The following is a 26,269-nucleotide window of genomic DNA, read 5'->3' as shown; positions in this document are numbered from 1 at the left end:
TCACACATCAGAGGCTACATTGACCCTCCGTTCCTCTATGTTTGGGATCCCTCTCACACACAATGGCTCAGTTGTTTCGGCTCCGTCTGTTTTAACCAGTCTGCCTGACTGTTCGGGCCAGGGGCATCTGATAACCTTAGAGTGCTTCACCTTTCTAAAGCAAGTGTCCATTTATTATTATACAAAATGACTCAGTAGGAGGCTGAGATGACGTCATAGGACAATCACCTCATTATGGACTATAGGCCTACATTGCTTCTGAATCTGCTGTTCAGTTTAGAAGTTGAGGAAAACCTTGAGACCAATCCTGTGGTAATCACGCCCCCTACAGGTGACTAAAGTTGATACATTCTTATATCCTTTTGAAGGGACCATTTCTGACACAATAAAAAAGATATATAACTACAGTAAAAACATACAACATGGACACTGGACATGTTAGGTAGGTTTGGCTTGTTTACAAATAAACATTGAACATGGTTATAAAATAATGTGATTTTACCTCCAGCCGACATGCGGCGCTGCAGAAAACCAGCACTCCGCAATCGATTGCTATCCCTTCCAGGATAGAAAACAAAGAACAACCTGCCTGTTAGCTAGCGTAAAGATTCAAAGCATATAAATAATGGGCAAGAAGCATAAAAAGCACAAGTCTGAAAAATATGAAGGTAAGACACATTTAAATAGACAATGCGCTGGTATTGGTTGAATTTCTTGGACCATTAAAATGCTCGCGCTTCATAGCGGTCTACGCGCGAGCTTTGGTTAGCCAGGCTAGCTAACGTTAGTTAGCGCATAATCACCCATTTGAATTCACTGCAAGTTAGTTTAGCCATATGCTATGTACCGAGCTCATTAACGTTAGCTAATTGACAGATGTTAAAATATAGCTATCTAATTAGATTGCTGTCCGCTTTATCTTTTATCCTATATGCATTGAACCAAATATTGAACTTTGAAATGGCTAGCTATCTACTCATTTACATATTTTAGCGAGGTAACGTTAGCTAACTCGCCATGTTGGTGGTCTGTTGTTATTTGCAACATAACTAGCTATTAAGTTAGCTAGCTAGTTGGCTACCTTACAGTTGAGCTAGCCGGCCAGCGAACTGTCAGCAGCAACTTGAGTTGGTTACATTCAAATATTTGGGAATATACAGTCGTGGTCAAAAGTTTTGAGAATGACAAGTATTGGTCGTCACAAAGTTAGCTCCTTCAGTGTTTTTAGATATGTCAGGTGTTACTATGGTATACTGAAGTATAATTACAAGCATTCCATAAGTGTCAAAGGCTTTTATTGACAATTACATTAAGTTTATGCAAAGAGTCAATATTTGCAGTGTTGACCCTTCTTTTTCAAGACCTCTGCAATCCGCCCTGGCTTGCTGTCAATTAACTTCTGGGCCACATCCTGACTGGTGACCGCTCATTCTTGCATAATCAATGCGTATAGTTTGTCAGAATTTGTGGGGTTTTGTTTGTCCACCTGCCTCTTGAGGATTGACCACATGTTCTCAATTGGATTAAGGTCTGGGGAGTGTCCTGGCCATGGACCCAAAATGTCGATGTTTTGTTCCCCGAACCACTTAGTTATCACTTTTGCCTTATGGCAAGGTGCTCCATCATGCTGGAAAAGGCATTGTTCGTCACCAAACTGTTCTTGGATGGTTGGGAGAAGTTACTCTCGGTGGATGTGTTGGTACCATTCTTTATTCATGGCTGTGTTCTTAGGCAAAATTGTGAGTGAGCCCACTCCCTTGGCTGAGAAGCAACCCCACACATGAATGGTCTCAGGATGCTTTACTGTTGGCATGACACAGGATTGATGGTAGCGCTCACCTTGTCTTCTCCGGACAAGCTTTTTTCCGGATGCCCCAAACAATCGGAAAGGGGATTCATCAGAGAAAATGACTTTACCCCAGTCCTCAGCAGTCCAATCCCTGTACCTTTTGCAGAATATCAGTCTGTCCCTGATGTTTTTCCTGGAGAGAAGTGGCTTCCTTGCTGCCCTTCTTGACACCAGGCCATCCTCCAAAAGTCTTCGCCTCCCTGTGCGTGCAGATGCACTCACACCTGCCTGCTGCCATTCCTGAGCAAGCTCTGCACTGGTGGTGCCCCGATCACGCAGCTGAATCGACTTTAGGAGACGGTCCTGGCACCTGGCTGGACTTTCTTGGGCGCCCTGACACCTTCTTCACAACAATCTAACCTCTCGCCTTGAAGTTCTTGATGATCCGATAAATGGTTGATTTAGGTGCAATCTTAATAGCAGCAATATCCTTGCCTGTGAAGCCCTTTTTGTGCAAAGCAATGATGACGGCACGTGTTTCCTTGCAGGTAACCATGGTTAACAGAGGAAGAAAAATTATTTCAAGCACAACCCTCCTTTTAAAGCTTCCAGTCTCGTTATTCTAACTCAATCAGCATGACAGAGTGATCTCCAGCCTTGTCCTCGTCAACACTCTCACCTGTGTTAACGAGAGAATCACTGGCATGATGCTTGCAACGCCAGGGTTGTGGGTTCGTTTCCCACGGGGGGCCAGTATGAAAATGTATGCACTCACTAACAGTAAGTCGCTCTGGATAACAGCGTCTGCTGTTAATCTTCCTCTGTCCAGTGTCTGTGTTCTTTTGGCCAGTCTGAGATATGGCTTTTTCTTTGCAACTCTGCCTAGAAGGTCAGCATCCCATTTGCGGGTACTATTTGAAGCTGCCAGTTGAGGACCTGTGAGGCGTCTGTTTCTCAAACTAGACACTCTAATGTATTTGTCCTCTTGCTCAGTTGTGTACCGGGGCCTCCCACTCCTCTTTCTATTCTGGTTAGAGCCAGTTTGTGCTGTTCTGTGAAGGGAGTAGTACACAGCGTTGTACGAGATCTTCAGTTTCTTGGCAATTTCTCGCATGGAATAGCATTCATTTCTCAGAACAAGAATAGACTGACGAGTTTCAGAAGAAAGTTATTTGTTTCTGGCCATTTTGATCCTGTAATCGAACCCACAATTGCTGATTCTCAACTAGTCTCAAGAAGGCCAGTTGTATTGCTTCTTTAATCAGCACAACAGTTTTCAGCTGTGCTAACATAATTGCAAAAGGGTTTTCTAATTATCAATTAGCCTTTTAAAATTATAAACTTGGATTAGCAAACACAACGTGCCATTGGAACACAGGACTGATGGTTGCTGATAATGGGCCTCTGTACGCCTATGTAGATATTCCATTACAAATAAGCCGTTTCCAGCTAAAATAGCCATTTACAACATTAACAATGTCTACACTGTATTTCTGATCAATTTGATGTGATTTTAATGGACAAAAAATTTGATTTTCTTTCGAAAACAAGGACATTTTCTAAATGACCCCAAACTTTTGAACGGTAGTGTACGTACAGCTAACCCAATGTGTCCCATCTACAGAGTACGGGGAGAGACCACTGAAATTGGTTCTGAAGGTTGCTGGAAATGAGGTGACGACTGGGAGCTCGAGCTTTGAAAACACTTATGACGAACATCCAGATGTAGAGAAACACAAGAAAAAGAAGAAGAAAAAGGATAAGGAAAGGAATGATACCATGTCACCAGTTGACAAGAAAAAGAAAAAGGTGAGTTTGGGAATCCATATTTTGATTACAGCCCCTGTTTACCTTTGTACTGTTTTTGAGGGAAATCTCTAGGGGAGAGTAGCTACCATTTCATTCCATGGCATGGGTGGTGCTAGCTGACTAAACTCCACTCACGTGTAAGTGTCTGATGAACTCCACCAACTGAGTGGAGCAGATACCAGCCTTTGGGGAATTCAGCTCTGACTACATTGAATCGCCCAAGAGCAATACTTCAAAAACTTTGAGGTGTCTTTTGATTTTCGGAATTCAAAAAGGGGTTTATTTGGCCCATAGACTGTGATGGGTAGGTGATCTACTATCACAAATGAAAATTAAGTGTCAACGAACATGTTTATATGGTGCATTTAGATGACAAAGAAGAAGAAGGGACAGGACGCTGATACAGACTGGGATGATAGGGAGGCGAGCAGGACCCCTGTCCGTTCAGATCTGGCATCCTCCTTGAATAAAGTGGAAGGTAAGTTACTTCCTCAGTTTCTACAATGGCTGCCACTTTTCCGTAATCCTTTCTTGGCCTTTAATTTCTATTAATATATGGAAACATTTTAACCATTATTTATCTGTTTTTCTTACTCTCGTCTTCTCTTTACCCACCTCTCTCTCGCGTGCTTTCTCACTCTCATTCTCAGAGAAAGAACTGACCCCACTGCAGGAAGCCTTGAGTCAGCTCATCAGACAGCTCCAAAGGTGAAGCTTGTTACTAAGAAATTGACATTTAATTGATTATCAGTCTGTTTCCTCTGGTCTAAAAAAAATATCCCAATGAAATATCCCAATGCCCCAGGGTAGTGGTTGGGGACATTGCCCTGTGTAGGGTGCCGTCTTTCGGATTGGACGTTAAACGGGTGTCTTGACTCTCTGTGGTCACTAAAGATCCCACGACACGTATCGTAAGAATAGGGGTGTTAACCCCGGTGTCCTGGCTAAATTCCCAATCTGGCCCTCATACCATCATGGCCATCTAATCATCCCTAGCTTCCAATTGGCTCATTCATCCCCCTCCTCTCCCCTGTAACTATTCCCCAGGTCATTGCTGTAAATGAGAATGTGTTCAGTCAACTTACCTGGTAAAATAAAATTGCATTGAGGCCGAACAAAGCAACAACTGACTTTCTCTTGTAGGAAAGATCCAAGTGCGTTTTTCTCGTTCCCTGTGACTGACCTCATCGCTCCTGGCTACTCCACGATCATCAAGCGGCCCATGGACTTCGGCGCGATGAAGGAGAAAGTCAAGAATGAGTATTACCAGTCATTGGAGGAGCTCAAGGTACACCTGTCAACTGCACTACCTTCTTGCCGAAAAACTCTTTCAGAATAGCTTTCTTTAGTCATCTGTCATTCTAAAGCAGTGGATTGATTGACAATCAAGCTTGAAGTGTTGATTTTAAATAGAAAACCAATGTTAAACATATGCAGAGTCCAGTGACTGACTGCCATGTGTCTCCATTGATACAGGTGGACTTCAGGATCATGTGTGAGAATGCCATGATCTACAACAAGCCAGAGACCATTTACCACAAAGCTGCCAGGAAGCTGCTCCATTCTGGCATGAAGATCCTCCGCCCGGTAAGGAGAGTGCATCTACAGAAGGAAATTTAACACATACATCTCACACATACATATGGGATCTTCCCTTGAATGCGTTTTAGTCCTCTAAGGGTTCATCTGTGTCTAGGAAACCGGCACTAAACTTGTGCCTGGATGAAAGAATCGCTTGTGGCCACATGAACAGCAGAGGGCGCCATACGACTTCTCATACCCCTGAATGTTTAGATATGCATCTTCACCACAATGCTTTTATATTTGTTTAAATTATTGGGGCCCAAGAAGAGTCTGTAATAACAAGACCACTAGATTGGAATAACAAGGGATTGTGGCGTAAATTGTGTCAACTCTCTCTCTGTCCCACAGGAGAGGCTTGAGAGCCTGAGGCAGAGTATTGAGTTCATGGCTGACCTGGAGAACCCAGCCAACCAGTCAGGGAAGACGGGAGAGGTGGGCAACTCAAGCATGGACCAGTGTAAAGATGGCCCCAGCCCCATAGATCCTAGTGAGACCGCCCAGTCTGCACCAAACACTCCCAGGTACAGTGATAACTTTACCCTGCACATGAACAGACAATATGCTTTTAGTTATTAATTGCTTGGAGAGTCATCATATATGGATATCGATCTCAGACACAATTTACATAAACCATAAACTACAGTGCCTTGCAAAAGTATTCACCCCTCTTGGCATTTTTTCCTATTTTGTTGCATTACAACCTGTAATTTAAATGGATTTTTATTTGGATTTCATGGAATTGACATACACAAAATAGTCCAAATTGGTGAAGTGAAATGAAAAAAATTACTTGTTTCAAAAGATTCTACAAAATAAATAACGGAAAAGTGGTGCGTGCATATGTATTCACCCCCTTTGCTATGAAGCCCCTACATAAGATCTGGTGCAATCAATTACCTTAAGAAGTCACATTTAGTTAGATTGCACACAGGTGGACTATATTTAAGTGTCACATGATCTCAGTATATATACACCTGTTCTGAAAGGCCCCAGAGTCTGCAACACCACTAAGCAAGGGGCACCACCAAGAAAGCGGCACCATAAAGACCAAGGAGCTCTCCAAACAGGTCAGGGACAAAGTTTTGGAGAAGTACAGATCAGGCTTGGGTTATTAAAAAAATATCAGAAACCTTGAACATCCCACGGAGCACCATTAAATCAATTATTTAAAAATTGAAAGAATATGGCACCACAACAAACCTGCCAAGAGGGGGCCGCCCACCAAAACTCACGGACCAGGCAAGGAGGGCATTAATCAGAGAGGCAACAAAGAGACCAAAGATAACTCTGAAGGAGCTGCAAAGCTCCACAGCGGAGATTGAATTATCTGTCCATAGGACCACTTTAAGCCGTACACACATTGAGCTTTTTGGCCATCAAGGAAAATGTCTGGCGCAAACCCAACACCTCTCATCACCCCGGGAATACCATCCCCACTGTGAAGCATGGTGGTGTCAGTATCATGCTGTGGGGATGTTTTTCATCGTCAGGGACTGGGAAACTGGTCAGCATTGAAGGAATGATGGATGGCGCTAAATACAGGGAAATTCTTGAGGGAAACCTGTTTCAGTCTTCCAGAGATTTTAGACTGGGACGGTGGTTCACCTTCCAGCAGGACAATGACCCTAAGCATACTGCTAAAGCAACACTCGAGTGGTTTAAGGGGAAACATTTAAATGTCTTGGAATGGCCTAGTCAATGCCCAGACCTAAATCCAATTGAGAATCTGTGGTATGACTTAAAGATTGCTGTACACCAGCGGAACCCATCCAACTTGAAGGAGCTGAAGCAGTTTTGCCTTGAAGAATGGGCAAAAATCCCAGTGGCTAGATGTGCCAAGCTTATAGAGACATACCCCAAGAGACTTGCAGCTGTAATTATTGCAAAAGGTGGCTCTACAAAGTATTGACTTTGGGTGGGGGGTGGTGAATAGTTATGCACGCTCAAGTTCTGTTTTTTTGTCTTATTTCTTGTTTGTTTCACAATAACAAATATTTAGCATTTTCAAAGTAGTAGACATGTCGTGTAAATCAACTCCCCAAAAAATCAATTTTAATTCCAGGTTGTAAGGCAACAAAATAGGAAAAATGCCAAGAGGGGTGAATACTTTCACAAGCCACTGTAATATATAGATTTCAGATAGGGGGTAAGGTGCTCGTTCATAGATTAGACTGTGAGAAGCTGTTCTCGCCCATTTACCCAACACAGATCCCAACCAGGAAGCAAGGAAGTAGTATTGCCCACTAATGTTAATAAGCCTTGGGTAGTGTCCAAGTGCTGTGGGCTTGTTCTCCTCCCAAGTGTTTGGTGGATCAGTTCTTTCCACAGACTCTGGCTAGAGGCTGAGAGAGAATGAAAGGAATGACTGAGCGTGTCAGGTCTTGTGTTCAGTCAGCACTATGCAGCACGTTTCACACCAATCAGTCTCTGAAACCTAGGAGTTGTTGTCCTAGTAAACCCCACTGAGGTGTAATGGGTAGAAAATGCTTTAGCAAATAAGACTACAGCATGAGGACTTATAAGATTTGATGTGAAGTTTGTTTGAAAGTATATTGGCAGCATATTCATTGGGAACATGTAGCTATAGTATTAAATTGATTCTCTCGATTAGATTTAGATGTTATGATAGTGTTTCAAAACGTATTGTAATCACCAATGAATGCCAGCAAAATAAATTCCTATTTGCTGGTGATCCTTTTGGTATTGAACAATGAAGCCCTATGAATCACTTTCCAAAGTCTCTTACTCGTCTATACTTTGTCTGTGTTCTCCAATACTTCCAGGAAAGACAACGATTCCAAAGACGAAGTGTCCAAGGTTGTCAGTCAGGCAGAGCAGGAGCTTGAAGAGATCCGCAAGCTCATCGAAGATTCAGGAGGCAAACTGTCCAACAGAGGGCTGGAGAGTGAGGTGAGAGAGCTACGGGCTGTGGAATTGGCTTAATCTGTTTAGGCCAACCAAGCTCTCTTAACCCATCTATAATATAGGAAATGTATTGTCTAATTTAGTGAACATATTCATTATGTCCACTAATGTAATAATATGACTATTGTTTTATTTCGTTATGTAGCTGGACTTTGAGAGGAGGAAGTCTGATGGCTCCACCACACTGGCAATCCTGAACCCAGTTGACCTTGTTGCTGGAGGTAGGTCCAGTCATAGTCACGGCCACAGTTAGCTAGTTGTGCTATATCCATTTCTATTTGTGCAACATGGGAAAACGGGAATCCATGATTGATTACAACTATGTAATTAACTCTGTCCTTCTGATGAAGGCTGTTGGTGGGCAAAATGCCATGTTTTTAACCTAACAAGTATAATAAAATCATCAGCTTTTAATTGTAAATGAGCCTCTATTTCTCAATCAACTCTTATCTCTACAGATGTGGGCTACTGCCCTGTGAAGCTGGGCATGATGTCCAACCGGCTGCAGAGTGGCATCAACACCCTGCAGGGCTTCAAGGAGGACAAGAGGAACATGGTCACACCAGGTAAGCTGAAAGGGCCTTAGTGACAGAGTTTAATAATAAAAAAGCATCTCCCAAGAGTGGCTGAATATCCTCTTCTCACCTGAGGGACTGAACCCAGAGCTTGTATAGAAGCACATGTATAAATCCAATGTTAAACCAACATAAATACCAGTCTTAATCTATCCATTTATAAATCCAATCATGGGCAACATTGTTTTTCCCTAAGATTTGATAAGGTCATGTAGCCATGTCAGATTGTGATTCTATAAAAATCAGTTTTTCATAGTCATATAAAATGTATCTCCATCTGTGTTTACGAGCTGTAATGTAACCCAATCTCCGCTCTCGCAGTATCGTACATGAACTACGGTCCGTACACCTCCTACGCACCCGCCTACGACTCGAGCTTCGCCAACATCGGGAAAGAGGACTCTGACCTGATCTACTCCTTCTATGGAGAGGAGGCCAGCCTCCAGGGATCTGAGAGGTATGCATGTGTGGCTCCTCATCCTCCCCCAACATTACGCTGTAATATTATGGGAGGACCTGACATTTACAATAACGAGGGCCTACTTTACTGTAAATTATTGCAAACAAACAAAGCTTTGAGTATTCCAGCATGCGCGTAACAGTCCAGATGTGCCTGTATTTCATTGGGTTTGTATATTAGAGTAGGCGTTTTATGGTTCTGTTGGCGTGGATGAGATTCACTGTGGTGGAGGCTAAGAACACATGGTAAACCTGATACGACCCTACTGCTGCTTCTGAGAGGAGACCAAATGTGACTAGGATACACAAACACACACTGATGTAATGTGTTTGTCATTGTGTCTGCAGCCTCTCGGAGTTCCTGTCCAAATCGGAGGAGCACATGTACAAACTGGCAGACAACCTCCTGGATGCGTTGACTAACGGGGAGCACTCCAAAACCCTGAGAGAGGTAGAACCACTATGCATTTATCTGTATGGGAATTATATGGCTACAGTTATTTTGGGGAAAAGATTGGACACTAACTTAATGCGTTCTTGCCCGTCAGACCCGTCCAGATGAGCAAGGGCCAACAGAAACCTCTGAGACTAGAGACCAGGACATGGAGGTAAGTCTCAGCTACACTAGGACACTAAACCTGGACAACCTCAGCAGATAAAGGAGAGACACCACACCCTAGGTCTCAACGACACCCACCTGAGGTGAACCCCAGCTAACCCCCACACCCCACCAACAGTGTTGGATAATATTAACAGCTTCTGCACATGCCGTAGCTGTTGTGTTCCAGCTGTGTCAACAACATGGCAGGCTCGTTAGCTAGCTGCTAGATCCAACACACGGAAAGAACATTTCCCCTTCAAAACACTGCCTCTCTCCACCAGCCCCTGAGACCAGGGCTGTTCACGCACTCTCTGTGTCAGGGATGTGGAAATGTCTGTGTTTTCTTTCTGCGCTCCCTTCATTGGGCGGCTGAATGGCTCCTCAGTCACAGCAGTGTAGAGGGAGTAAAGAAAAGCATCAGACCTGTTCAGCACACAGCAGCTCTCTGTACCCGGCTGTTTGCTGTGCTTGGCCAACGTCCAGTTTATCCCTGCTTGGGTGTTGCTGCTGCTCTTCATTAGATTTTATTGGAAAGGGACTGGCAGAGGTATTGACTCGAGCTACTAGAAAATATCTGGCCTAGCTGCTGCCTCCTTTCAGGAATGCAATTTCAAAGATTCACTGACTGCAGCGCTGGGTGACTTGGAATCCAAACAAAAATGCTTTTACTAATCTAACTTTTCTTTAACCCTTCTGTTTTTCCCTCAGGTGGTTGAACCAGAGGCCAGCAAGCAGGCTGAAAGCAGGCTAGCCTCCGTGATCGGCCTGGGCTTGGACCTCCAGACTCCACCGGACCTCCTCTCTGAGGGTAAAGATCACCTCTAACTGACCAAAGGGCATACCCCAACAGCATGCCAGTTCATTCTCTAAAGCTACTGAGAGCCAAAGAGTTACATTTTAAATCCCCTAGGCTTGAACCCTTCCTGAAGGTAATTGAGGTGTTTCTGACAGATCCAGTGGTTGGTTACTACTACAGCCTTGCAGGTAGCCTCCCTGGGCTGTTGTAGGCCATATGCAGCCCCAGTTGAATATAGTCTATGAAGATAAGAGAGAAAATAGAACCCATTGTAGATGACCCTGCACAGGTCAATGTAAGCTTCCTTAGGATATTTAAGTAATCAAGTGTGTATATGTCTTTATGTGCATCAGAGGCCCAAATCTTCCAGCAGAAGTTGGATGAGACTACAAAGCTCCTCCATGAGCTGCAGGAAGCGCAGAGGGAACGCCTGAGTGTCAAGCAGCCCCCCAACATCATCTGCCTGCTAGCCCCAACAACCAAGGAGCTGCAGCTGGGTAACACTTCCTTTTCTTTTTAAAGGAGAACGGAATTCCACTCTGTATTTTATTGGGGGGGGGGGTGGGGTTCTCTGATTGAGGGGTTGGGTTAAATGCAGAAGACACATTTTGGTTGAAGTCATTGTTGTGCAACTGACCAGATATCCTCTTTCCCCCACAGCAACAGTCTTTATTTGGATTCAAGCTTTGGTTTGAACTCTAAAAATAGTGCAACCAGAAACAGTTCTGACTAAACATGAATTTCTGTCAAAGCTATTCCCTTTTCAATTTTAATTCCAGTGGAAGAAATGCCTGGGCCCTCGATTTCTCAGCTACACTACTACCAGTGATCTTTATTTGGACTCCACCTTTGGCTTGAAGTTGGGCTCTAATATAATTTCTAATTTGTCTCCCTGTAGCTGAGAAGGTGACTGGTAACCTAGCCCAACTGACCAGTCAGGTGGCTCCAGGAGATGTGAGCAGTGTGTATGGGATCAGGAGGGCCATGGGCATCGCTATACCCCTAGAGGCAGATGAACCACTCATAGACCTCACCACAGGTAGTCTTAAACCACCCAGAATATGTTTCCCTGGTTAACATTTAGTTTATGGGTAATAAACATTCTAACCATATACTGGTTTATTTTGTGAATGTGTTCAGTGAAGTGGTAGGCCTACCTGCAAAACTGACTTATCTTTTAATTGCCCCTGAGGGGGTAAAGTTTTATTTAATTGTGTTAGAATGTAATTAACTTTTTTACATGTTGTGGAATGTCAAAGCTATTCCCTTATGTCTGTCATCTTGATTCCAGTGGCTGTTGAGCCTATGGATACCTTGCCTGAAGTTCAGCAGATTCCAGTCGTCGCAGTATAACAGAATTCACAGCAACCATCCTCCTAATAACATCCCATCTGTTGTAGTGTCCAAAAAGGTGCTTTTTGTTTGCATTTCATTTAATAAACCTTTTTTATATATACAAAAAAAAAATCTACCTTATCCAATCTGTTATTCCGTGTCTTCGTAAATCAAGTTGGGATTCAGCTTTTAAAACACCGACTTGCAAAACAATTTATTACATCGCAACTGTACAAAATGCAAACTCACACATTCCTCAGACAGCATAACATGAAAGCAACACGACAGACACATTCGTTTGGCAGTCAGACGTTGAGGAAGGCCACAGAACAAGTCAGTTTTCTGAGGCACAGAGAAGAATGTATCTTAAAAGGTCTAATGCTGACGTTATCAAATCATTTCTGGGTAACAAGTATGTTACTGTGATTGTTTTCAATTAAACAGCTTCTTAGCTAATTTGCTCTTTGCTAGGACTGTCAATGGTGTGATTGGGGAGGGGAGAACTGAAAACAAGCTGTTATTGGCCGAGAGGATTGGAACTCTTTCTTATTGGTCTTAACTAATTTACTGCCAGGCCAAAACTCTATCCCACCAAACAGGCTGAGATTTCAGGTGGTCTTTTCAAAATGGCGCTTACACTAAAACGGCATTGTCATTTTCACATTATTATAACCTGTGTGTTCGTCTGATAATGTTAACTGCAACAATAAGCGACAGTTGATTGTTTGACAGCAGGTCAACAAAGGACACCAAGTAGAATGTCAGTTTGACAGGCGATTCCCAGAAAGCATGTGCAGACAGGCAGCATATAAGACACACTGCAGGTTCATGTTGGCCAGTCAATGCAATCTATACATTTAAAACTAATATGGCTGAATCTGGCTGAAGCACTGAGTTAGGCTCTCTAAAGATAATTTAGTTTGAGTCAAATTAATAAACTTTTCATACATGACAAGTCACCAGAATGTTTAGTTTTACTCTTCAGAATTGATTATATTGTGCATATAACACTTAGTCGTCATCAGGCGTGTGTTCTAAGATAATTTGAAAGACAATCGGTAAACCGTACACCTCACACCATATAAAACTGTCCATTACACAGTAATAGAACAGACTGTCCATCGGTCTCACAGCTGTTTCAGGAGGCAAGATATTTGGCTACAATATTTACATTTAGTCCCATGGTCATATGAGCCAAACTGAAAAATAAGAGATTATTAAAGGGTGAACCCGAACACAAACTATGTTAAAGGTAGACTCAGCGATACGATGTAGATGCCCAAAGTAAACAGCATAGTGGGTCAATTTCCACAACAGAGCGTTGAAGCGCAAGGTTAAACTTCTCTGCTGTTTTGGTTCCGTGCAGATACTGTTTGACTGTGAGAGCGAAGTCTTGCATCTCACTCATCGCAATATCTGCGGTGCAGCTCGTGACAACGTCATTTCGCTTAGTTTACCTTTTAAGGTCTAGAAAACCATGAGAGAGTATGTACACTGTCACTCAACATGCAGCAGCACTCACTCCATTGTTTTTGTCACCATTTGCTTGATAAACAGCTCAGTTTTAAGAGCGGACTGAAGATGTTTTTTGTGCATCTCATGATTCCAGCAAGGTTCTACGAATATCAGGTGATAGAATCCAGTATGATGACGACCAGTGCTTTACGTAACCTCCATGTCAGTCCAATTGAATGCACACATTTGAACTGGATCTCCAAAAATCCCAAAGGGATTCCTGGAAACACGAACAATCCTAAATATAACCTCTAGGACCACAAGGTCATGTTCTCATGTCTTGTTCTGGTCCGGTCAGGATCATCGCTGACTGAAGCACTGAGATGGATTATAGTTGTGTGCTCTGGTAGGTTTACTCTAAGAATGTTAACTTATGTGCATTTGTTTAATTAGTCTGTGCTGAATGCTAGACTGTGTCCTGTGATGTCCTGCGACCGACCCAGCACACGTATGAGCCTCCAGGCCCAGAGTCCACACAGTAGTGTGCTCACCTTAGACCTCAGCTCAGGCCCATTCCCTGCTGCTTGCTCATGTCCGTGCACACAAAGAAAGTCGTCAGCTCGCCTTTTCCCTTGACGTTGATGAGGCCTCGGCACTCACAGGAGTAGCCCAGCTTCTGGAGCACGTCCGACGTCTCCTCTGTGACCTGGAGCAGAAACATAGACAAACATGACTATGCTGCAGCCATGGTTTTTGTGTGGTTATAGTTCATCTCTCCAGCCAGACTAGCTAGGACAATACTGGAGTATGGCTGACAAGACTAGGTTGTTGTACTGAACCTGAATCTTGGCAAGTTCTCCAGTGCTCTCCATCCTACTGGCCACGTTGACAGTGTTGCCCCAGATGTCATACTGAGGTTTTCTGGCTCCAATCACCCCAGCAATTACAGGCCCATGGTTAATGCCTGTGAAAAGCAGGCACACAGTGACACAGGGCACACATAACGAGATGCCTGCTGGGGCTAAACCAGTCGCATACTGTAGAGTAGCCCACCAGTCTAACAAGCCACTAGAATGTGATGTCCAAGACAATGACTATCAGCTAGACTGACCGATTTATGCCTGAGGAGAGCATGACGACACACAGAAAACTGGAAAAATTATTGACATGCTCAATTCAGTGATATACAGTAACAGGGTCTAACAAGTACCATCAGCTTGTCTGACCAAGTCAACCACAGGGAGTCAAAGCTGTAAAATGGCTTTCCATTTTAGTCATTTAACAGATGCTCTTATCCAGAGCAACTTACAGGTGCAATTAGTGTAGCTCAAGGGCACATCGACAAATGTATCACTTAGTCAACTCGGGGATAAGAACCAGCAACCTTTCGTTTACTGGCCCAACACTCTTAACCGCTAGGCTACCTGCCACCGCTGCCAGTTGTTCAGCCAGACCATCTGCCAGTTGTTCATGTTGGACTCTGCATTTTAACAAAATATGTCTTCCAGGGAGAATTATGTGGACTTCATTTGTTATTTAGATTTTTGGGGGGGACACAGATCCTTTGATGCACCAGTCCTTTAAAAAAAAAATCTGGTATTTCATGCCAGCTTTCTGTGTTTATGTATTAAAACCGTAATGTGTGCTTTTATCTCTCGAGCATTATAAATGTTTTCCTAAAGCCTGGGGGATCTGCTCAGAATAAGCTGTCTGAGAACTATGTCACAACAGTACACAGGGAGACCAGCAGTATCATGGAGAGTCAATGTTAGCTATTGTGGACAGTTGGAAAGAATGTCCTCCTACGTGATTAGATAGATATGGTATCGTAGGGCCAGGAGTGTTTTCTTCTATAACTAGGGCTCCCAACAGGCGCAGCTGTTCAGGAAAAACTCTTAGCACTAGAATAACAACCAATGAAACCCTAATAAAGATGGATAGGACTGGATGCATTGCAGACGTAATGTGTAGTTAATGTATATGGTACTAGTTAATTAATATAGTTAATATATGCCCAGGCCAGTGCCCAAGCTTTACTCACCCACACGCAGCCTAAAACTGTTGAAGGAGTGTCTGTTGATGCCGTCCAGCTTGCCAATGAGGGCAATGGCAAACTCTACCATGTTCCCTATCTGTGCCTGCTGCCTATCTCGATCCTGAAACAACACAGGTTCATCATAAAGTCCACACACAGGATACTACTACTAGTTACATAATGACAGTTATTTCAAGTACTTTATCTATACTGCGTCGTTAACCAGGTTTTATGGTAAAGTTCTATAGTATAGAAAATCAAAAGGTATGCACAGTTGCATGCTGTGTAACCCCTCCCCTTCCACATGACCTGGGTCAAATAGTTAGTAGCTACCTGGTTATTTTCCTGTCCTGGGGTGCCACTCAGCCCTGCGGCCGCCATATAAGTGCTTCCGATGGTCTTGATCTTCTCAACTCCACTGAACTTGGGTTTGGACAGCAGCTGTGTGTGGGAAAACAAGTGGATGTGTGAGCCAGGGTTAGTTTTCTTATTTGTATGACTGGGACATGTGTAATTTTAGATTGTTGATGGCTGCCAGCGGTTCTCTGACCTCATCGAAGTCTGCTATGATCTCGTTGAGGAGCCTCAGACACTCCAGACCTTCCTTGTTGATGTCACACTCCGTGTAGAACTCTTTGAAGTCCGGTACCGAGGCGAACATCACGCACACACAGTCATATGACTTGTAGTACAGATCCTGAGGAAGGAGGGGTACAACTTAGAGGCAATGCCATGTAGTAACACTAAGCAGAAGAACATAGACATACACTTCACAACAGAGATAGAGGGAAGTTTCAGGTTCACACAACAAATATTAAAAAGACAGAGCACAGAGCCACATCTTTGAGAGAAAGACAATTCAGAATGATGAGAGGGACAGACACCACAACAGCTCCTCCAGTGCCAGATGTTCCTAACTGTTTTCACTGTGTTTACGTCTGGCAAGGAAATGACCAGTGATTAGACTGTACAAGGGGAGCCAATGTTAAACAGGGCCTCTAAAACCCATTATCTGGGAGAGTGGGAGGCTGTCGAAGTCCCATCCTTCTGCTCCTAGATGTCAAATCTCTGAGGTAAACCTCAAAGCATATTTTTGTTGTGTTGTTTGATTTGACACTGACACTGTGCCATCCATTGGGATTACCGTTCAGGTAGATGCAGTGTTCAAGCTAAACTGATGAGTAATCATCTTTAACAACTGAAGTGGCTTCAGTACAGTACTTCTCAGGTTGTAACCTACATGTCAAACACTAATAGCTGTTCTGTTGTGTTGTGCTCCCAGAAAAACATGTCAAGAGTAAATAATTAAACCAGATTTATTAAAAGGCTGAATTATTTCCATGGTGATTTAGCGGTAACACTGGTCATAACCCTGTGACTGGGCTGTGGAGGGCCGGAGTGAGGGAGACATCATAGTGGAGGGGATGTCCATGGCCTTCAGCGGTAGAGGTAAAAGTAGGCCAAGCTCTGAATTTCTGTAAGTTTATCATATCTTATGAAGTAAGACAAGATGGACAATCCTCTGTAATATCTTTTTGTTTTGAATAAATATTGTGAATTTCTTTTAACTTTAATTACACCGTTTTGATTAAGTGACTCTGCTTATCAGTGGTTTGTCTAGTGTGTTTATGTCTGTATCATGTGGACTATTTGATAGTGGGTGAGAGTAGGGGCAGTAGGAGTTGAGGACGTTGATGTGGACTATTTGAGAGTGGCTGAGAGTAGGGGCAGTAGGAGTTGAGGACGTTGATGTGGACTATTTGAGAGTGGCTGAGAGTAGGGGCAGTAGGAGTTGAGGAAATTGATGTGGACTATTTGAGAGTGGCTGAGAGTAGGGGCAGTAGGAGTTGAGGACGTTGATGTGGACTATTTGAGAGTGGCTGAGAGTTGGGGCAGTAGGAGTTGAGGACGTTGATGTGGACTATTTGAGAGTAGGGGCAGTAGGAGTTGAGGATGTTGATGTGGACTATTTGAGAGTGGCTGAGAGTAGGGGCAGTAGGAGTTGAGGATGTTGATGTGGACTATTTGATAGTGGCTGAGAGTAGGGGCAGTAGGAGTTGAGGACGTTGATGTGGACTATTTGAGAGTGGCTGAGAGTTGGGGCAGTAGGAGTTGAGGACGTTGATGTGGACTATTTGAGAGTGGCTGAGAGTAGGGGCAGTAGGAGTTGAGGACGTTGATGTGGACTATTTGAGAGTAGGGGCAGTAGGAGTTGAGGACGTTGATGTGGACTATTTGAGAGTGGCTGAGAGTAGGGGCAGTAGGAGTTGAGGACATTGATGTGGACTATTTGATAGTGGCTGAGAGTAGGGGCAGTAGGAGTTGAGGACTTTGCTGTAAGAATGCAGTGGCTCTGTCTCTACCATGCTGACAAAGACGACATCACAAATCACAATTCCTATGAAGGGGCTGATTCATGGAGCTGTGGGTTGGTAGGTGGGGTCAGGCAGGCACTGATATACTGTACAATGATCCATAGAAGTGGGACCGTCCTTACCCTTGGGGTTCCATCCCTTAACCACTAACCACATTCCTACTGGAAATCGTAACAAACCATTTACGGGTAAATCCAATCAATCAATTCCACTACTAAGTGTTTCCTTATGAAGCTTTAGTGAGTGCAGGCCAGTGGAGATGGGACCCCAGTGCAGATAGGAGGAGGAGGAGGGGAGGATGAGTTGGGCTCAGTACACTACCAGTCATCCATCCTGGACCCCTACCTTGTACTTCTCAGTAAGTAAAGTGTTTGTGAGGAATCCCACCTCGTTCTTTTTATTCTCCCCGACAAACAGCGCGGCCACATGGGCCGGCAGTACGTTCTCCAGGAGCAGGCGGTTCAGGTTCTCCCTGGTCTCGATCTCATCCTGCTCCGTACGGTTCTTGTTCTTCAGAAGGAAGTCCTGGCGGAAGCATGACTCATTCTACGGGACAGAAGTGATGTGGTCAATTAGTAGTAAAAAGAAAGGGGCAGGGGAAGTGAGAGGCAGGGGAAGTGAGAGGCGGGGGAAGAGAGGGGCGGGGGAAGAGCGGAGCGGGGGAAGAGAGGGGCGGGGGAAGAGAGGGGCGGGGGAAAGAGCGGGGCGGGGGAAGAGCGGGGCGGAGGAAGAGCGGGGCGGGGGAAGAGCGGGGCGGGGGAAGAGCGGGGCGGGGGAAGAGAGGGGGAAGAGGGGCAGGGGAAGAGAGGAGAGCAGAACAAAGAAAAGGAGGGAACATGTCCTGACCTGTTGTGAGATGATGAGCATGGTGACCAGGAACAAGGTGATGTATATGCAGCTCATCACCTCGGGGTGTTTGACCAGCCCCAATGCCCTCAGAATGGTCCCAGAGTCCTCAGTGCTAGAACACAGAGCTCAGGGGTTAGAGGTCATCTAAAGAAAAGCTCAGTATAAACCAGGCAGGATATAGTACCAGGTATTTGATGCACAGTACAGAACAGGGTTGGGGTCAATTCAGTATTCAATTCAGGAAGTGGATTGAAATTAAATTATTGAATTGAAACAATCTTCATAGAAAACAAATGGCCAATTTTCAGAAATGACTTAATAATATATAAATGTTTCATTTCTTCCTGAATCACTTCCTGAATTGACTGAATCAACCCCTGCCCTGGTACACAAGACCTGCTATAGTACCTGTTTTTATTGAGTTGGTTGTAAAGCATGCGTTCATAGCAGCTGAAGAGATCAGCCTTGGAGCTGAGGATGATGATGTAGTAGGCTGTGGAGGCCAGGGTGAGGAAGACCACTTTGAGCTCAAAGCTCACCCTCAGGAACACTCCACAAGCTATGAGAGCCAGGATACAGCTGAACACAGAGTACTGAGAGACAAACAGAGAGATGGAGAGAGAGAGAATGAGTGAGGAGACGAGGAAAACCTTCATCAATGGAAAGTGCCAGTTCTTCATTTCATTGTTTATTATTTGTAATTTATATTTGCAAACAACAATAAAAACACTGAAATGGAAAGTATCATTTCATAACTGTTCTATTAATATGCCATTTAGCAGACGCTTTTATCCAAAGCGACTTACAGTAATGTGTGCATACATGTTTATGTATGGGTAGTCCCGGGAATCAAACCCACTATCCTGGCGTTGCAAGTGCGCCATGCTCTATTAACGGAGCTACAGAAAACCTGTTAGTGAGGGATATTGTAGGCATCTCTCACCGGCAGGTAGAACAGGCTGTCTAGATGCTGCTCACTGGAGTTGTTCCACCGAATCAGATCAGGGTTACCATTGATATCACACGGTGACTTCGTCTGGATGAAGCACTAGAGGGAACAAGCAGATTTGATTGACAGTCAACCACTAAGTGGGTCTGACTGAGAACACAAAGGCTGTAAAGCATGTGTTATTGGCATGTCTGTTTATGACTTGATGTACTTGTTACAATAAGAAGCTAATGCTCTTGTTGCTATAAAAAGATGATGTAATTGCATGTACACGTGATGGCATTATGTTCTGTTTAAATCAGTGAGCTGTGAGTTAGTGAGTCGCCGTACTAATTTACCAGGTTGAAGACTGCTAGGATGATGATGACCGCAGTGGTGATAGTGACCAGAGGGAGGCGCACACACGGCCTCTTGACCACCGCCTCGGACACAGCAGGCAGCCACTGGCAGGACGACAACTTCTCCGGAAACAACCGCTGAGGGGTGGGAGGAGCGAGGCATCCAGGCATGGGAGAGGAAGAGTGGATAGGAGGGGGAGAGGGGAAGGGATGAGTGTGTATGTGGGGGGGGGGGGGTGTATGGAAGAGAAGAGGTGCATAGGATGGAAAGACAGGGTGAGTGTGTATAAGTGTGTGTGGGGGGGGGGGGGGGGGGGGGGGGGGGGGGGGGGACAAGAGGAAATTAAGCTGAGTGAGCATGTGACATTGAAGTCATCCATGTTGAGACAATGTGTGACTGACTAACACAGCAGCACTGACTATGTACAAAACATTAGGAACACCTGCTCTTTCCATGAAATAGACTGACCAAGTGAATCTAGGTGAAAGCTCTGATCCCTTATTGATGTCACCTGTTAAATCCACTTCAGTCAGTGTAGATGAAGGGGAGGAGACCGGTTAAATAAAGATTTTTAAGCCTTGAGACAATTGAGACATGGATTGTGTATGTGTGTCATTCAGAGAGTGAATGGGAAAGACAAAATATTTAAGTGCCTTTGAATGGGGTATGGTAGTAGGTGCCAGGCGCACCGGTTTGAGTGTGTCAAGAACTAACGTTGCTGGGTTTTTCACGCTCAACAGTTTCCCGTGTGTGTCAAGAATGGTCCACCACCTAAAGGACATCCAGCCAACTTGACAACTGTGGGAAGCATTGGAGTCAACATGGGCCAGCATCCCTGTGGAACGCTTTCAACACCTTGTAAAGTCCATGCCCCGACGAATTGAGGCTGTTCTGAGTGAAAAGGGAGGTGCAACTCAATATTAGGAAGGTGTTCCTAATGTTTTGTACACTCTGTGTATCTCTGACTAGTGAATGTAATAACTACACTGCCTGTCTGTCTGTCTACACCATGGCATTGAGATGGTAGGCACCAGGTGTCAATGGCCACATAACAGCAACATACAGCTTCACAGGAAAAGACCCGGGGATAGATGGAATAGCTATGCAGAAAGCGTGTTTCCACTGTCACAGTAAGAAATACACACAGTACACACACTGCGTACCCCACCCCCCACTCTCACACACAGTAAAGTAAGCCTTGCCCTGTCTAGAAATAGGGCTTGTTGTGACCACAGCCTAAAACTCCCACTGACCTGCAGGTGACCTGCGAAACAGATGCCCAGGGTCAACAGGAGGACACAGGCCAGCACTCCAAACCACATGCCCAACATTTTGGAACTGAGGGACGAAGAAGGGAAAGATCCAACACTGAATCCAAAAAGTTCCAATATTGATTGTCATGCCATTATCGTTGCCATGGTTTAAGAGGGACAACTTATTACTACTGTACCAGTCAATAGCGGTAAAGAAATGTGTTTCTTATAGCCACAAGGGTAAATCACTCACTCTTTTGTCACAAACATCTGAACCACAAAGATGCAGAAGAAGATGAAGGTGGCACAGCCGATGTAGTGCTTGAACATGGGCAGATCAATGGCTCGGTACTGGGGAGGAAAGAAGAAGGCATGTTTGAACCTCTCACAAATACTAAGAAAATCTGTTTTACATTATATAAGAACACGTGTGGTCTGTGTAGTCTAATCGGAGATATCAAGAGATAAATATTAGATTAGAATCTAACATGTGAACATGTTGTCATGGTTAGGAACTCAAATGTCAAGTAGGAATGTTTTTCTTTATACTGTATCTTAGATAAAGGTTGCCATTGTACAGATGTACCTACAGTATATTAGGACAGTAAGGTTCTTTTCCACAGTGTATAGAGACCATCAATTGTCAAAGACTCCAGTCACCCTAGTCATAGACTGTTCTCTCTGCTACCACACGGCAAGCGGTACCGGAGCGCCAAGTCTAGGTCCAAAAGGCTTCTTAACAGCTTCTACCCCCAAGCCATAAGACCGCTGAACAATTAATAAAATGGCCACCCAGACTATTTGCATTGACCCCCCCCCCCCCCCCCCCCTTTGTTTTTACACTGCTGCTACTTGCTGTTTATCATCTATGCATAGTCACTTTACCCCTACCTACATGTACAGATTATCTCGACTAACCTGTAACCCTGCACATTGACTCGGTACCGGTATCCCCTGTATATAGCCTCGTTATTGTTATTTTATTGTTATTATTTTTTAAATGATTTTTAAAAATGTATTTAGTAAATATTTTCTTAACTCTATTTTCTTAAAACTGCATTGTTGGTTAAGGGCTTGTAAGTAAGAATTTCACGGTAAGATCTACACCTGTTGTATTCGGCGCATGTGACAAATATTATTTTATTTGAGTGAGTCTGTAAATTGGTCTAGACTTGCTGATGTAGTCAGTCCAAAGACAAAATTATTTTATTTATATTGTATCTATAAGGTTCTAGAGATTTTCATTGTGGAGATTTACCTACTACAGTACATACTGGGACAGCAATGCTCCTCTCAACAGTGTCTAGACAGCTCTGAGACAGACAGACAGACAGACAGACAGACAGACAGACAGACAGACAGACTCACCTGTTTCTCCAGCTCTTTCTTAGGGAACCACACAGCCAGACTGCTAATCTCCTCAGACTTCACCCACTGCCTGGAGGTCACACGGGGGGGGGGGGCGTGAGGAAGAGTGTGTGTGAGAGCGAGCTCTCTATTTCTACAACTCAATATGTAAAATGAATTTTCAGATAGCTTTGACTTGTCTTTGTCAATATTATTCACAATTGGCCAAATAAGACTTTTCTCAAGTGACATGTTGGTGGCTAGGAAGATTAGATAACATTAGCCCCTTAATTCTGAGTTTAGGCTTAAGCTTGTGGTCCTACCTAGTGACTATTCTCAGAATGTCTTTTGACTATTTAGTGACTATTGAGACTCACTTGCTGCTGAGCTCATCGATGGTGGTGGTCATCTCATTGTGCAGCTCCTCATCAAACTTGCTCTTCTGGGACTTGTTCCTGTAAAAGACTCAGACAATAAGGAAGAGGTAGACTAGCAGACACACAGACTGACAGACAGACACACAGATAGACCGACACGCAGACAGACCGGCAGACAGACAGACCAACTGACACGCAGACAGACCAACTGACACGCAGACAGACTGACACGCAGACAGACAGACTGACACGCAGACAGACAGACTGACACGCAGACAGACAGACTGACACGCAGACAGACAGACTGACACGCAGACAGACAGACACGCAGACAGACAGACTGACACACAGACAGACAGACTGACACACAGACAGACAGACTGACACACAGACAGACAGACAGACAGACAGACTGACACACAGACAGACAGACAGATGGATGGATGCTGGTAAACCAGCCAAGGTCATGCAGGTTATTCAGTCTCAGTGTGCTGTGCAGGGAGGCAACTGGTTTAGGCCATTCTCAGCATTAGTGGAAACAGAGAGAAGGTGTGTGTGTGTGTCATTCATTCTATAGTGTGTGTGTGTGTGTGTGTGTGCAGGATGTCGTGTGTTAGTTGAACTCTGGTGACTGAACAGGAGTCTCCCAGCAGTACCCCTGCTCTGTGCCCCCTGCCCCACCAGGAAGGAAACACACACAGACAGAGACACACACAGTGTTTATAACAGCACATAACTCCAGTGGGAAAACAAAGACACACACTTTAAACACTTAGTAGGGAGTGGTTACTATGCCCTGCTTGCTTTGTAAAGGCTTGGGAATCCCTGTGATGCCCTGTTATACAGAAGAGGGAGGCAGCTCTAGGCAGGATGGTGGGTAGAGAGAAGTGTTAACCCAGAAAGAAGGGTTGGAGGTTAATGGTGCTGGTGAAACATCAAGATTCTCCTCCTCCACTCAGAAGAGAGAACTTGCGTTGTGAGCCAGGCTGGCTCCACTCACTTATAGGTGCTGAGCGGAGGGGCGGGCGAGGAGAAGGGCTCCTCTACAGACTCATCAAAGCTGTCAGGGACCAACAGTGAGAGATACACACACATTTAACATGGTGACATTGTTGTCGCTGTATGGGACTGTTGTGTGTTGTATGTGAGGATTCATTTGTGTCCTTGTGTTTTTGTATAGTACTGTGACTGCTAAAACAACAAATGTCTATTGTCTCTGTAGAATGGATCAAATATGAATGAAGCTTACATTGTAACTGAATAAAGAAACTATTTTGTTTTGATGAAACATGACATGAAGAGGTTCATGACCAAATGAAAGAACATAGGAAGGGCCACCGACCACATCAGAAGCAATACAACCGGTTCCTGTTAAGTGTCCATTCACAGTATCGATGTCCACTAGAACCACAGCCGAGACAAAAAAGGTTTTACAGGGCAATTTTCTTACTTCCCTGTCCTGTCTACTGCACTCACAAGTGATTCAGCTTTTGTCAGTAATGGGGAAAAAGAGACGACTTCCATGCCCTTTGCGACCAAACTTGATGACCTTATAAAAAGTAAATGTGTTTGTGCTTTTATATACAATATGTGTAACATTAAGTGGACTTACAAATCGCTTAACATTTAATTAAGAGTCACTGATATGTCGTTTGCATTTGGTAATTCAAAAAAATAACTGGCTTCCTACATACACCTCCACAACCATAAACACCCAATGTATCAACAGACTGACGCATAGCATGAGTACCACTCCAGTAAGGGGAGTCTGACGTCACCACTCTGACATGATGCCAATTCAGGGCTCTTGTTAACATATAAACAATTTAACCCATCCTCTCTGTGTTCTCAGACTTGGCCTTCCTTACCTCTCAGTGATCTTCGTGCGCAGGGGGATGTCCTAAAAAAATAATTTAAACTGTTAGACAAATCGTGCATAAAACAACAAGAAGTAAAGCAGCATGTAAATATGCCAGCAACAGTCGCAACAGTCTTCCACAGGAAATATTGATGCTTGTAGCAATACATTTCAACCTGTTATGCTTGATTTGATGAGGTGGACTATTTCTGTTAGAGGAAGTATGCCTGGTAATCTTTTCATCAGTTATAATGCAGTGGCCCTCTACCCGTCACTCACCTTGCAGCGTGATTTTCCATTGACCATGGTGTCTGTGGTGTACCCCTCTCTGCTCTGTAGGTGGGCGAAGGGTTTGACGGCGCCCCAGGACTCCAGGTAACGGGTCATTCTCACTGATGCCCGCATCTTCAGCCCGTCATTCACACGTGGCTTAGGCATACTGCGGCTGTTCAGAGCCTGGTCCTTAGACTGATGACACACACAAGTTAATGAGGAGTACAGTCTCAGTCTCACATATACAGATAAGGCCCTTGTCAGGGATTCTGGAGGTAATACATTTAATGAGGTAGCTCACACGAGGATCGATGACAAGGTATGTCTGTATGTTGAGCTCCTTCAGGTAGGCATCTCTTAGCCCACCGTTCCCCTCCTCCACCTCATAGGCCTTGTTCAGGTGATTCAGGGTGGCCTCAGTGATGTGGACACGCCTGATCATGACAAAGACAGGGGGTTACTATTAGTAAAATGGACTTACTAGGACTAGGTTACTACTAGTAACTTAATAATAAATGCCACTATAAGGATTAAAGTTAGTGTAAATTAATGTTTATCATACATGGTTAACTCAACTACTAACATACCCAGGTAAGCCTCCAGACTCCATATAATTGGCCAGGGTGACGTCATGTGACCACACGTCAAACTGCCACTTGCGGAGGCCAATCACACCGCAGAGCACGTTGCCGGAGTGCACGCCCACTCTCATGTTAATGTCCACACCTGTGGCCTCGCGCACCTGTCTGAGGGGCGGGATGAGAACCTGTCAGCTGTGTTTGTGTGTGTGTGTGTGTGTGTTCATTGAGGTTTCACTGGGATTCCTTCTTATTGCTTTGACGTCAGAGCCAGCTGAACAAATCAACTATTTATTTGTTGTCATAACATGCTGCTGCTACTGTCTATTATCTATCCTGCTGCCTAGTCACTTTACCCCTCCCTATATGTACAGTACATAGCTACCTCAATTACCTCGTACCCCTGCACATCGCCTCGGTACTGGTACTTCCTGTATATAGCCATGTTATTTTTACTCGTTATTGTTACTGACTGTGTATTTATTCCTTGTGTCACTATTTCTATTTTTTAAAATTATCTTTAACTCTGCATTGTTGGAAAAGGACCCATAAGTAAGCATTTCACAGTTAGTCTACACCTGTTGTTTACGAAGCATGTGATAAATAGCATTTGATTTGATTTTCCAACATGGAGCTTTGAGATTTTGACCTCTATTTTGGCAGGGCAGAGAGGTGCCAAGATAAAGCCTTCCTTTGACAGACCCTCCA

At 44.2% G+C, this 26,269-nt stretch overlaps 2 protein-coding genes across 2 annotated transcripts in view; one reads left to right on the top strand and one right to left on the bottom strand.

The window, feature by feature from the left end:
• Positions 1-536: 536 nt before the first annotated feature.
• Positions 537-11,995, top strand: LOC311111501 (bromodomain-containing protein 7-like). Its single transcript, XM_084154238.1, has 17 exons — positions 537-668; positions 3,414-3,598; positions 3,968-4,076; positions 4,249-4,306; positions 4,742-4,886; positions 5,075-5,185; positions 5,531-5,703; positions 7,966-8,092; positions 8,253-8,328; positions 8,566-8,673; positions 9,004-9,139; positions 9,490-9,592; positions 9,690-9,749; positions 10,451-10,550; positions 10,892-11,035; positions 11,437-11,577; positions 11,830-11,995. The coding sequence occupies exons 1-17, from the start codon at positions 626-628 to the stop codon at positions 11,889-11,891; spliced, it is 1,881 nt and encodes a 626-aa protein (XP_084010364.1). The 5' UTR covers positions 537-625; the 3' UTR covers positions 11,892-11,995.
• A 69-nt stretch (positions 11,996-12,064) lies between these two features.
• LOC311111829 (adenylate cyclase type 2-like) overlaps positions 12,065-26,269 on the bottom strand; it is a 72,546-nt gene continuing 58,341 nt past the window's right edge. Inside the window, exons 9-26 of the mRNA XM_084154699.1 lie at positions 25,571-25,729; positions 25,285-25,417; positions 24,990-25,178; positions 24,721-24,752; positions 22,853-22,930; positions 22,497-22,566; positions 21,382-21,479; positions 21,129-21,213; positions 19,875-20,012; positions 19,531-19,635; positions 18,996-19,180; positions 18,585-18,699; positions 18,126-18,284; positions 15,914-16,060; positions 15,697-15,804; positions 15,370-15,484; positions 14,168-14,292; positions 12,065-14,034 (exon numbers count right to left, since the gene is read on the bottom strand). Of these exons, the coding sequence (XP_084010825.1) occupies positions 13,888-14,034; positions 14,168-14,292; positions 15,370-15,484; positions 15,697-15,804; positions 15,914-16,060; positions 18,126-18,284; positions 18,585-18,699; positions 18,996-19,180; positions 19,531-19,635; positions 19,875-20,012; positions 21,129-21,213; positions 21,382-21,479; positions 22,497-22,566; positions 22,853-22,930; positions 24,721-24,752; positions 24,990-25,178; positions 25,285-25,417; positions 25,571-25,729 (2,188 nt within the window). The 3' untranslated portion in view covers positions 12,065-13,887. The remainder of the gene's footprint in view (positions 14,035-14,167; positions 14,293-15,369; positions 15,485-15,696; positions 15,805-15,913; positions 16,061-18,125; positions 18,285-18,584; positions 18,700-18,995; positions 19,181-19,530; positions 19,636-19,874; positions 20,013-21,128; positions 21,214-21,381; positions 21,480-22,496; positions 22,567-22,852; positions 22,931-24,720; positions 24,753-24,989; positions 25,179-25,284; positions 25,418-25,570; positions 25,730-26,269) is intronic.

Source organism: Coregonus lavaretus, assembly GCF_964263955.1.
Source record: "Coregonus lavaretus genome assembly, chromosome: 37".
NCBI classification, from domain to species: domain Eukaryota; kingdom Metazoa; phylum Chordata; class Actinopteri; order Salmoniformes; family Salmonidae; genus Coregonus; species Coregonus lavaretus.
Note: the sequence above shows the minus strand (reverse complement) of the source record. Positions and strands in the feature narration are given on the sequence as shown.